The following is a 12,868-nucleotide window of genomic DNA, read 5'->3' on the forward strand; positions in this document are numbered from 1 at the left end:
TTTTTTTTTAAAGTTCAGTTTCTGAGCTTGGAGAAACAACTTTCATTGAAGGCTGAGTTGACTAACTTCTGGTTTCAGCAAGTTGAGCTAAGTTTATAGACCCATGTCTTTTTCCTTTACCACCTTCCAGCTCCTCTGCAGAGAATCCTGTGGTGCTCTTTACCCACACATGCCTATGTCAGAGCCATGGTGTGCTCTCCTCTGCCATCCTTCTGTGGAGGCCTGCAGGCACCTCACTTCTACTTCTCCACTCCAGTCAGAAGAACTCTTTCCTTCACCCCATGCCTAGTGTGTTCCTGGCAGTTTTTGTTCTATGCAGGTTATATTATGAAGTTGAAATCAAAGAATAGCACTTTGGGGTTGTGCAGGGTTGGGGCCATCCCTCATGGTYTCTTGGGCTGCATTTTGCCATGTGGGCTGGAGCAATGCTTATAAAACTCTGCCCTGGGAGGCCTGAGCAGAGGCCGTCTGCTGCTGCTCTGCTCCTGCAAGTTGGAGGTGACTTTCTGATTCCCAAGTGCTTCATCCCCAACTCAGGCCCTCCTTGATGTTGTTTTAATRTGTGATGCAAAAGCTGTCTGAAGCAGGGGTCTTTGTGTGGAGTAGTGCTATGACCAGTCCAGCTGGGCATTCAAGGACCATGTATCACTGTTGAGGAGGGATCGTGTGCCTTTCAGGTGCTGAGTCCAGCTGGAAGGAATAGGAGCCAGAGGCCAAGATGCATCAGACCCAGCAATGAGTGCTGGCCATATTCTGGATACCTCTGGTCCATAGCAGGTGTCTGCTCTCGATGCTGTGGTAGACCAGTTTCCATTTTGAGAGGTGCAGCCAAGTTGTGACTGTAGCTCCAAGCTGTTCTGGTTAACTTGAGTTTTTTTGTGGTAAATCAAACAAACCCTGCAGGCAMAAGATTTGGATCTCAGTGAATGTGTGTCAGTCTACTGGCTGCAGGAGACCTGCTGTGGCCTCCAGCAGGAGTTTGCAGGACTCCTGGAGACTTGGCTCCTGATGGAGGTCTGGCAAGGCACAACTGCTGGCTGCACTGTTCTGTGTGAGGCAGGTGATTCCTTTTCATGGTGTTTCAGTTTAGAGCTGATGTGTGTGTATGGGCACATAGGATTGTGGCAGTTGGGAGATGCTCAAAGCACCAAATGGGTGAGACACTTTGGGCCAAAATAGCCCACTTCTGCTAAAAGTGACTTCTGCAGCTGTGCAAATCCCATGATGAGAGCAAGGCAGGAGCCTGGCTGGGTTCTGTCTATCTTGCTCACCCATCATGGCTTTTATGACTTGGGATCTGCCTTCATTTCTTGGTATTCCCAGGATTCCCCTTTCCTGGTGCTTCCTGCAGAGAAGTTCTGGTGATACCTCTATGCTGGTAGGAGAGAGAATGGGTTTCAGCAGAAAACAGCCTTTCTTTTATCCTCCAGTTATGTCTTCTGCCGGGGTGGGAAGGAAATGAGTCTGGGAATCACAAAGAGCTTTAAGCATTGGGGATCTTCTTTCTTTATTTCTGTGCCAAAACCATGAGCAAGATGTTGGAACACAGACAAAGTCCAGAGACATAATCCTGAGCACATGGAAGCAGTTTGAAAGCACCTCCTCTGGGGTAACAAGGTTGACAACTTGCATTTTGCCCAGCTTGTTTTCAAAACCACTGGGCAGGTGCACATGCTGTTTATTGTAACAATAAAAATAATGGCTAAATGCAAGTGACAGGCCAGCTGCATCCAGGTATCTCCACACAGGAATTGCCAAATGTATTTTAGTACCACATCGGAATGCAAGACAGCAGATGCTTACGGTGAGAAAACGCAGGTGTCCAAGGAGGACTCTGTGCTGAGTGTCAGCACTTATTTTCGGGAAACCAGCATCCTGTAGCATTACTGGCCACCTACCCCCATGGGCTGTTGGCTCTGAGGGCATACCTTGCTAGCAGAAGAGATCATAACATGAGAGCCTTGTCACCATCTCATGGTTGTCAACATCTCTTGTCAGACAAGGTAGCCAGATGTCTGCTGCAAGATGTCTGCCTCTAAATTCTAGAGCACAGGCACAGTGCTCAGCTCACAGAGCCTCATTTTCTAGTTTCATCGCAAACATAACCCTGTCTGCAATCAATCTGTGTAAAACTTGAACTGTACACAGCCTAAACCTGAGCATTGGTGCTGAGTGTAGGCGAAAGTCACATCACAGGGTGACAGGCCCCTTTAGCACTGAAGTGCTGAAAAAAAATCTCTGTTGAAACAATGACGGTGTCTTCTGTAGAAACTATAAACTGAACCCACCTGTAGGCACTCATACCAGAGCACATTTTATTTCTGTTCCTGGATGTCTATGCATGATGGAGCCCCCTGTTCCAGTCTTGCAGAGCTCAGTGTAGCCAAAAAGTGAGTAGTAGCACTGGGATCAGACCTGCTGCTAGAGAGCATTAAGAAGCACGGAGAGCTTGCCAGGGTAACGCTGCCCACTTCTGGCCATGGGATGCTCTGTGATTTCTGCACCACTCATAGTATCTGGTTTGCAACTCACAGAAGTGAGTGGACAAGCCCTTGACTCTGAAGGTTTGACCATGCTAATACCTCTCTGCCACACCAAGAGCCTCATCTCTGTTGGCTGGCTTACTCTTTCATTAAAATATTAACAAAAAATGGGGCCTTTCTTGTGTTAAGTGCTGGTTTCATATGTATCCTATTTGTTGCACTACTGCACACCAAGCTGAAACTTCCAAGATCAAAGCAGCATGGAATGAATCTGCAAGTATTTCTGTCTGCTCATATTTGCCATACTGCCATCATCCTGGAAAGCCCAGGATGAACCCTTGCTCCAGCTGGTGCAACCAGCAATTGATTTGAATGGAATCAAATGGCTCAGCTGAAGAAGACTTGTGTGTGCTCCTCCTGGACACTGGTGGATGTGATAGAAGGAAGTCTATGTGGCTCTGTATGGTCACCTGCAATGGAGCACACTGCTGTGGCCCGAGGGTTGTTTGCATGGTGCATTGAAGGGAAGCTGCTGGAATTCTGGTGACCTTGGCTAGGTGTCTACCTTGAGCTTTGCAGCCTGTGTTAGGTGTGGCAGAGGCTTCCTGAGCAGGTTTCTTCAGGACGACACCTTCCCTGATGCTGCTTGTCAAATTTCAGTGCCTCCCAACAAAACCCCAGTGCTGCTGAACCTCCAGCATGGTTAAAGGATGTGGGTTATTTGCTGTCTGTTGTCATCTTGCTGAATACATTTACCTTTTGAACAAGGTCCCTCTCATATGCTCAGGAGGCTGGTATGCAGACCYGTTAATGGAACAAGGGGAAAAATGCCTGTGGATGTATTTTCCTTTGTGTTTGGGCTTATAACCACCCACGTTTTGGCATACATCCCTTCTGTGCACAAAGATCTCTTAGAAATTGCTAGTTAAATCTCCACCCTCCTTTGATATGTATGGAAATAATGGGACACGTGAGACTGTTTTCTGTTTGGAAAAAAAAGAACCTATAAAGGGAATAGCTTTAAAAGCCTCTGTTCACCCCTTTCTAACTCAGGAGTTTAATGAAAGAAATGCCCTGAATTTATGACTGATTTACTTATCTTTCCGGGAGGCATGCATTTAGTGCTGAATCCAAACATAGGGGAAATGTTTTCATCTGAATCTGTCCCAGGTTTGCTGCTTAGGGGCAGGAGGAGAACTTGAGTACACACGTGTCTGTTTCCCAGTGAGCTCAGAGAGTCTTGGAACAAATCTCAGTCCCTTTGACCAGGAACAGTTTTCCCTTCTTCAGGACAGACTGATGCTCTTTAACTAAAACAGGTTCATTTTCCTGTGGCATTCACCCTCAATTATGGAGGTTGCAGGACATGGAGAATCCACCAGTCCCCATGGGAGTCTGTCCAGCAGCTTGTGAACCTTGCAGAGGGAAAGGATGGGATCTGAATGTGAATCCAGAAGGTGTGCAATGCTGGCAGAGAACTAATAATCTAAATACTGACCCCATGAAGATCGTTTTTGGCACTCATTAGCTGGCCTGATGAAGGATTATCATTTTCTTTTTGAGCACAGGCGGCTACCCATCTGTTGTAAGATGCCCCCAGATGGGTGTCTGAACACAAGGGGTTGGCTATGGCCTAATGCCTCTGACTAGAAGGTGTTAAAATGAGCTGACCTCTTTGGCGAAGAATTTACTTAGGGCATTCTATAGCTATAGCTTTATAGGTATAAATACTATTTTCATCTGCCTGTTGTGCCCTATTTGTTGGTACACATTAGGCAGAAATGAGATGGAGCACAACATGCTGCTGCTTGGGTTGGTTTGCCAGATGGATGCCAATGCCTGAAGTTGAGAGCAGAGTAAATGTTGTCACTAATAATAGGGTGAATGAGCTCAAGCAATTTCTTTTGTAGGATAGAAGAGAGAAAGGTTTTTAGAGCATTTGGAAAAAGAGCCCTATAAAGAAAGGGAGTCTGCTGCAATGTCTCGGGACTTGTCTTGTATAGAAGTGGCCTTTGAAATTCTTGGCTCTGTCTGAGATATCTAACAGGATTTAGCAAGCCTTGTCTGAGCCTGTTGTAGGAACACGACACTTGGAATGTAGAGTCCCTGGCTGGACTGTGGCATATGGTGCCACGGCCAGAGTGTCGGTGCCCAAGGCAGGGCAGCCTGTGCAGTCTGGCAGAGCAGTGAAGAGGAGAGCTCCAGGCGGTCTCGAGGAGGTGGGACCGTGCACATGGCTAACAATGGGAGGTGCAACTATGGCAGCCAGCGTCCATGCTCTTCCAGCACGAGTCTGTTGCTGGGAAGGTTCTTCTAAAAGTACTCAAAGCTTTGCATCACAGAGTACAACCTGGTYAATTAATTGCATTGCTAGAGCTATGCCAGTGATATTAAAAAAAAAAAAAATCTGTGCTTAGACAGTTATTTCAGATTAAGGACTTAATCCCTTGATTAAACTAAACCAAAATAAGCTGGTGTCCAGCTGTAGGATGGTGTTTAATACACAGCTCTTCTCATCCATTTGCAGGCCCTCGTTTCAGCTGAAGATGTCTGTTTAAGGACAGGGCTTTGATCTGTTCTCTCAGCTGCCCTTTAAACACCTATATCATCTCCTTGATCTATTTCTAATAGAAAGTAACTGGTCTTTGAGAGGAGGGCTCATTTGTCACTGTGGATAAAACCTACCTACTCCTGCTCAGTACATTGAGAGTTCATTTGGGAGCAAGACATGTCCCTGTGAGGAAATGCTTATCTACATTTCCCAGTTCTTCCCCTCTCTGACTAAAAGACAACTTTCTTGGATTGCGGGTCACCCCCACTTTGGCCTCTTTAATCTTCAGTAATTGTTAGCAGCTTTTCTGATGTGTTGGATGTTGCACAGACAAAGGAGAAAGTTACAAGCTCTGCTCCAGAGAGTAGAGAGGAGTAAGGTGCATTAGAGGGAAGGTGCTGTATTGGACCCCAGCAAACAGGGGAGCAGGCTCAGGTTGCCATTCATGTTGCCATATGATAATGCCCGTGTCAGGCCACCTGCAGTGGGGTACAGAGCCAGGGATGTTGCTGCACTGGGCTGCCTCTGCTGCCTGCTGTTCTCTGCCTTTTGCTCCAGCAAAAGGACAGCATTGGTGTAGCTGTGCACTCCAAAGCTCAAAGCTTGCAGGAGGTCATGCTTCACTTTCAGAGTAATCTGGGGTGTCACCCTTGACTGAAAACAAACCAAGCCTGGGCTTGGAGAGATCACCCAGCTTTGGGCCTGCCTTACCCCAGCTGCGCACGCCCAGACCTACAGCATGCGCAGAAGAGGGACCTCGGAGCTGAAAAGCAAATACATAATTTTTCCCTTTGTTTAATTAAATGAAAGATCATGAGTTAATCGCTTCCAAGCGCTTGTTTTCCTGCAGTGCCTGGAATGATAATCCTGTGTGCTGCCCAGTAGGAGCTGCTTTGGCTGCCGCAGTCGCGTCAACACGGAGAAGGGCTGGGAGAACAGAGGGAGGCATCTGGAAATGATTCTCTGAGCTCTGTCTGCAGAGCACCACTCCCTGCAAAGCTGTAGGAGCTGGTTTATCCACAGGCTGTGGAGCAGTTCTGCCTGCCCCAGTGGCAGAGGAGCCCAGCCAGGCTACAGCCATGCCCTCTGCAAGGGATGCCATGGTGGCATGCAGAAAGCAGCTTGCTTTTGGAGCTACAGCCCTTCAGCAAAGCTGGCCTGGTGACACTGAAAATACTTTTCTCCTAAGTGGAACTGGGCGCTGTGCTTTACTCCCTGAAAAGCCTAAAACAATAGCTCAAAGAGCAGGTAGAGCTGTTCCTGGTTATCTCACAGGAAGGTGGTGTAATTACAGGAGTGGGAATGCCTACCTCTATAGCTGCACCACTTAATAATACATTATTTTATTCAGAGGAAGGCAGGGTGCCGAAGTCAGGCGCCCTCTTCTCAGCCTCCCCCTGAGCCTCAAAGTGAGCAGCAGAGGGGGGAGCTGGCACTTGCTCTGGGAAGATTTTTCTCTCTTGAACTCATTGCCGCTGTGATTAGAACAGCTCAGGAAATGGGGCTGGGAGGGTTCTCCTCTCTGGAGCAATGGAGTGGGAAATCTCAAATTTTGTCAGAAAAACAAGCCTTGTTTTTAGCCAAAGACCTTTCTGAACACTTTTTTTAAAAGGCAAAGCAGCCTGTGTTTCGGCTTTGTGTCAGACAGTGGAAAGGCTTCATGGAAAGCCCAGAGGTCTGTTTTTACTGGAAATGAGGTTTCTCACGTCAGCTGAGAGCTGAGCAGCCCCGGCCAAGTGGTGCAGCACAGCAGCCTTTGCTGGCGGAGGGACCAGCTAACCTGGCCCTGCTCAACGCCTGCTGTGAGCTCCTTTTCCCCAGTCCCAGAGCTGGCTGGGAGCCATGGGCAGGCACTGTGTTGTGCTGCTTGGAGCTCTGCCTCTCTCCAGTTTTGCTGTTATTTCTACTTTCCAGTCTGGGGTGAGGGAGGGTTGGGTCATTCCTTCCCCTCACCTTTGCACGCTCTGATCTCTTCAGTCCTGCCTTCACAACTGTGTGTTGGTACCTGGGCAAGAGGGGAGAAAGTGGGTGCGTGCAGGACGTGGCCAGGCTCCGGGCAGCTGGCAGAAGAAGGGCAAAGTTGCGGGAGCTCCTGGCAAGGCCTCCCTGCTGAGCGGGAGCCGAGACGCTCGATGACTCAGAGCTGGGTGTACCACGRGCACCGCTCGCTGTGCTTGCAGCCTCCCCAGGCTCTGCTCCACTGCCCAGCTATGCTCCTTGCTCTGCCAAGCCAAGGYAAGCTCTGGATTTATCTGGGACACCTTGGGACATGTAGTTTCATTCTTTGGCAGCTCAGATGAGGGTGTAAGTTTCTGAGACCAGAGATGTAGGTTCTTTAGCTGAATTCCTGTTGCAGGATGAATCCTCGGCGTGTTACAYGGGCCAGTCCAGCCTGCTGGAAAGGAGCGTTGTATGCCATAAGTCATGGGTTAGTCAAACAGTCTGATCTCACCAAAACAATCATTTTTAGTAGTCTGTAGACAGCATCTGGGCTGTCAGCAGGGAAGATCTATGCATCTTCGTGTTTGCCGTGACCAAGACTCAGTGCTTTGTAGGCAAAATTAGCAAAGTGCTTGGGTGAGCTGCAGGGAAAATGCTGCCAAGTCTTTGTGGTCCCAGGTGGGTCCAGCAGCACTGCAGCCCTCCCCTGCACTGACATACATWGTCCTGAGCCATTTGGGGTGCTGTCTCTTGTTTGAAGAACACAGATACTCTGATGCTGTGTGGAGTGTGTGTATAGGCCTGGGGATGACCTCTCTGCTCCCCAGGCAGGCTGACTTTTTATTCTCCCAACCTGCAGGAGGTTCTCCAGTGCTCAAATTTAATTGGCGAGCAGTAGGTCCCAAAGAGGAAGAAGCTCAGTCCTGAGTCAGAAAGAAATGTAGCATGACAGGAGTTCCCAGTGGCTGKAGCTGCTATGTCCCTCTCTTCGTGCCCACAAAGGTAGGCAGAATATGCAATCAATGCACCTAGAAAAGCCCAAGAAGCTCCTGGTYATTCCAGATGCCTCATGACAGATTCCTCTCCAGGAGAGGCAGATGTATCCCCTGAGCAGGTTTGCAAGTTGCTGGGCTCCTCTTCATCTCCCTGGGCTTGGGACTTCTGCCCAGGCACGTATAGCCTCATTTCTGATTGACTCCTGGATCTTGCTGCAGTTTGTGATGGAGTGGGRCTCTTAGGGCTGAGCAGCAGAGCTTTGCCACAATACTCTTTACTGTTCTATTTATCACAGCATCCGTGGCTCCTGTGACATGAAGGGGAGGGAGAGAGGGCAGCCCATCCAACTCACTGTTCAGAGCCAAGCCCGCCTGGATTCTCCCTTCTCCCCTGGCCTCCTGGGTGGGACCATGCTCCGTTGTTCCTGTCACACGGCTCAGCCCATGGAGCCCATCCCATCCCCATGTGGTGCTTTCCTCTTCCCTTGCTGTGTCCAGCCCTCGCACTGTCAGCCGGCTCCCAGCTGAGCAGCCGTCAAAGCCAGTTTGGCCGGACATGACCTTAACCTGGGCTTTATTTAGCGCCTTGATTTATGGAGGAGTTATTTTAAAAGCATGTTTCTCTTTTGGGAGGTGTGGTGGAGTGGTGGCAGTGAGCTGGAATTTATAGGTCCTCCCGTGCTATTGACAAAGAATCATTTGTATCCCAAGACTCCTTTTGCTTGGGGAGATTCTCTCTGGCTTGCTTGGAAAGTGCTCCTGTTGGTGTTTGTGCCCRGTGGCTGGAAAGGAGCATGTGTCCAGGACCTTTCCTGTGAGAGGGATGTGGCAACAGTGTTGGAGGCAGGGAAGCTTGAAATTTGCAGTCCTTGAAGGAGTCTGTTCTTTTCAGGAGACTCTTTTGCCAGGCTCTGCCAGCTCTTGGGGGCCGCTGTGGGCTGGTTGTAGTGGAAGTGAACTGGGGTAGGAGTGCYTCCTCCTTGGATCCTTGCTAGGTTGAGCTTCTTCTCCATCTCTCCAGGTGCTGCTCACTCATCCTGGGTCACAGAACTTCTCACATGAGGGTTATCTCACCTGTTGGAGATAACGGATGGAACCTCTGGAACATGTTGTCCRAAGATTGTGGAGTCTCCTTCTGTGGATATAATCAAAAGCTGTCTGGAGTAACATGTTCTAGGGGACTCTGCAGGGGTCTAGGGGACTCCTAGAATGGTCTAGGGGACCCTGTAGCAGGGAGGTCRAACCAAATGACCTCCCCTCCAACTTACTCATTGTATGATTCTGTGATGTTGTTTGTAGGTGGGATGGGCTCTAGACTTCAGGTTTATCAGCCTCAGGACCACAGGGCACTATGTCCTTCTCTGGTTTGTGTGTGTTCCTGTAAGCCATGTCTCCTGCACGTGCGTGGCAGGCGGCTGTGTCCACAGGCTGGTTGTTTGAGGCTGCCCATCTGTGCTCCGRCATTCCACAGCAGGACCATGTGGCCTTTTGCAATCCTGGCTGAGGTGCTTTTCTCTGCCCCCTCTGCAATCTGAAAARGTAATTAGTGCAAATTAGCAGTCCCATCCCTAGGATTGTGAGCTAGGTTAATGAATCCCTTATTGAAGGAGAATCTGTTGCTGTTGGAGGCTGCAAGCTCCTGCTGTGTTCTACCCTCTGTATTTTCCAGGAGGCTTCTGAGCCACAGCCATGTTTCACCCTCCATGCAGGGAGGAGCTATCCCTGGGTAACCATCCTGGGTGGGAGCACTGAAAAGCAGTGTCATCTTCGGGTTCATCTGTGGCACATGGAGGCTGTATCCATCCTTGTTCTGTAGCCTTCCAAGGAGCTGGTGCTACAATCCCATTCAGCATGGTGGCTTKTGGGAATCTGCTTCCTCTTTGAGGCTTTCCCTGCAGATTTAGCAGAGATTGGTGCAAACATCTCTTTCTACCAAAAGGTAGTGGTTGAAACCTTCTCTCTATCCCTTAGAAACCTACACAGCTATCATGGCTTTGTGGTGTAGTCTAGCCAGAGGGAGATAAAGCCTCTGTRCCCTGCAATGGCTACAGGCTATGATTATTCTGTATTTTACTAGAGGACCTGGTTTATTTTAACCATATGAGGGATTTTTGATTTGGTGCCAATGTTAATAATTGTTTTGTGAAGGCTAAGGCAGCAGGAATGGTGTGAGAACCTTAGAGTGATGCACTGACTCATGTACAAATATTTTGACTTCTTTGTTTTATTTGCAACAGTAAACTTCACAAATTTATTTTGGGAGGAATTGATATCTGAAAGAATTTTGCTCAAGSAGGGCAAGGGGACAGAAGATGGCACAGAACCAACCCCAGCTGGTTTTGACTGATATTTTGAACTTGTGGGCTGTGGAGGGTCAGAGGGAGATTGTTGTCAAAGGCTACCAGCAGCAATGCTACCGTGATAGTGCCCAAGCAGGTGACTGGTGGGGTGGGAGAGCACCTGTGTGAAGGCCAGTTTTGTCTGACAAGGTCACAGGCACTTGGTGGGACAGCCTGGTGTCAACAGACACCAGATTATTTTTCTGAGTGGAAAGTAAATTGTTTAAAACAGCMTTCTCCTATTTAGAATTAGGTTTAAATGCTCATCCCTAGAATTCAGCACTTGGAAGTATGCACACAGGGCTCCTGCTTTTGGAATTCTTGGGTTAAGAATATTGGATTAATAACTCCAACTCAGGATAATCTATGATTCTGAGTATGAAAAATAGCTCCTTAACCTCTGTTTATCTGGCTGCATTTGCCTGGAGGAGTATTGGAGGAGGGAGCCAGTCTCTCAGAAAGGGTGTGGACACTATRGGAGCCTGCTGCCATCTAGCCTTGCTTGTTGCTGACATAAGGAGAAACAGCAGAAAAGGTAAAGAAGCAGTACTGTCCCACAGGCAGTGTGTGGTTTGCCTGTCACCAGAGTTCTGCCGGCTYGGCGCAAGCAGGGTTTGTGGAGGCATCACCCAGGCATTCCCAGCTCTGCTACAGGTTGTCCTACAAGGTGGCTTTACATCAGAGCAGGGAGTTTATATTATGCTTAAAACACCCAACCCTGTAAAGGAGGAACTTGGAGATCATTAAGCAGCGAGAGATGGGAAGGCTTGTGTGAGGAGCATCGTCTCTGCTGGGCTGCAGGTCAGTTCAGGCTTGCTCTGAGATTGTTGAGCTTTCTCAGGCCAGTAGAGGCATCTGCAATGATGTGCTGCCATGGAGTGGAAGAAGTGAAAAGGTTTGTTTCCCCATGAACCCCTTGTTGCCTGGTGGTGGCGTAAGCTGTTGTGGCACTGCTTTGTTTAACTTTCTCTCCCAATCTTACTGTGGGACTGAAGTGTGTTTTCAGGCATGTCCATGCAGTTGTTCCTGTTCTACAGGAGGCTGTAGGGCTTCTAGGCCAGTGGCTGAAGTGCTTTTCTTGTCTCTAGTGAAAGGAGGTAGATTTAGATCAGATGAGAGTCTGGCCAGACACCTGAGTAAGCTGTCATTTGGTTTGGTAGCAAAACTTACTCCCACTGGCTGTAAGTTAGCTCAAGGGATCCCCTCTAAAACAGAAAAGAAAGGAGGGATCCTGATCCTCTCTCCAGATATATACAGCTTTATTTTTTTTATTGTTGCTTTTTGGCAAGCTCTTTTGATTTACACCCATGCAATAACTCAGAATTAAGCCTCCAGCACTGGAATCGGTCCTGACACTATGGGCAGGCTCTGGCTGGCAGGTTGTCCCAGATGAAGGTGGATGCAGGGAAGCCATTGCCTCTGATCCCCCTGAACAGGCATCCTACCTATCAATGCATATGCTCAGGGACCACAGGCAGCCTGTTCACATGCAGTGTGTGAATCCTGTTGTGAGGCATCTCACACTGCAGAAAATTCCTGGTTCCTGGAGTAGAGCCTTTCATGAGAGGCAAACAGCTTTAGCTAACGAGGAGTCACACTGGTGAATGGCTTCCCACAGGACCAAAGAGCTGCGGCACCTTATCCTGTGCTGAGACTCCGGAGCGCAGGAGGCTGAGGAGCTTCAGCCCTCTCTTAGCTCACCAAGGAGTGTACCCAAAACACGGGGCTGGTGATGTGCCCACCCCATGATTGTCTCTCTCGCACGCGCTCATGTGCTGCGGTGTGGTCTAACAGCCGCCCCACCCCACCCCGCGCAGGCAGGAGAAGGACTTGCTGCGTAAGCAAAAGCTGGGAATTCTCGCCGCTGTGCACAGCACTCTGCGAGCACTCCACTCCTGTTTTGGGAGAGCTTTTTTGTGTTTACCTGGAATCGCTGGTGCCAAAAGAAGCTAGAAAGGACAGCACTTGGCTCCTTTGATCTTCGTTCCTCCTGCATTTGGAGATGGCCGCGCTCCTGGGCGGAGGGCAAATCATGCCCTGGTCCCACTAATACTTTCTCTCTCGGCAGGACTCGGAGTCGCTGGACGGCTGCATTCAGAGTACGTTATCAGCACTCTACCCTCCGTTTGAGGCTACGGCAGCCACTGTGCTGTGCCAAGTTTTTGATGTGGTGGAGAAGACGTACCGTGGGGATGGACTGCACTACCTCATAGACTTCCTGATTCCAGCCAAGCACATCCTGCAATGCATTCAGCAGGATGCCTGTGTGAGTACATCATGCTCTCTAAGGCCTGTGAGGGCTTTCTTGGAGAGTTTTCTTTCTGCTCTCGTATGTAAAATGGTTGGCAAAAAGCGCTTGAGTATGTATGGMAGCTTAGGTGGGAGGGCAGGCAGACAATTAGGAAACAGTTGAGAAATTGTTTTTGAAGCTTAACCCTTGAGAGATCAGAGATCAGGTGTGGAGCAATGCCCTCACCTTCCATAATCAGGAACACCAAAGGCTTAAGGGATTCACAGGAAGAGGTTTAGCGAAGGGTTTGCAGGATGGGGCTGACTCGG

General features: G+C 49.0%; 1 protein-coding gene across 5 annotated transcripts in view; it reads left to right on the forward strand.

Annotated features, from left to right (window-relative positions):
- Nucleotides 1–12,868, forward strand: part of PLEKHG4 (pleckstrin homology and RhoGEF domain containing G4) — an 83,744-nt gene that overhangs the window by 1,202 nt on the left and 69,674 nt on the right. For all 5 annotated transcript variants that reach the window (XM_057376490.1, XM_057376491.1, XM_057376493.1 and 2 more), the window contains exon 2: nucleotides 12,378–12,575. In XM_057376490.1, coding sequence (XP_057232473.1) covers nucleotides 12,378–12,575 — 198 coding nt within the window. The remainder of the gene's footprint in view (nucleotides 1–12,377; nucleotides 12,576–12,868) is intronic.

The sequence above is a fragment of the Malurus melanocephalus genome, unplaced genomic scaffold (genome assembly GCF_030028575.1).
Source record: "Malurus melanocephalus ecotype Western Australia unplaced genomic scaffold, MMel_1.1 scaffold_279, whole genome shotgun sequence".
Taxonomy (NCBI): Eukaryota; Metazoa; Chordata; class Aves; order Passeriformes; family Maluridae; genus Malurus; species Malurus melanocephalus.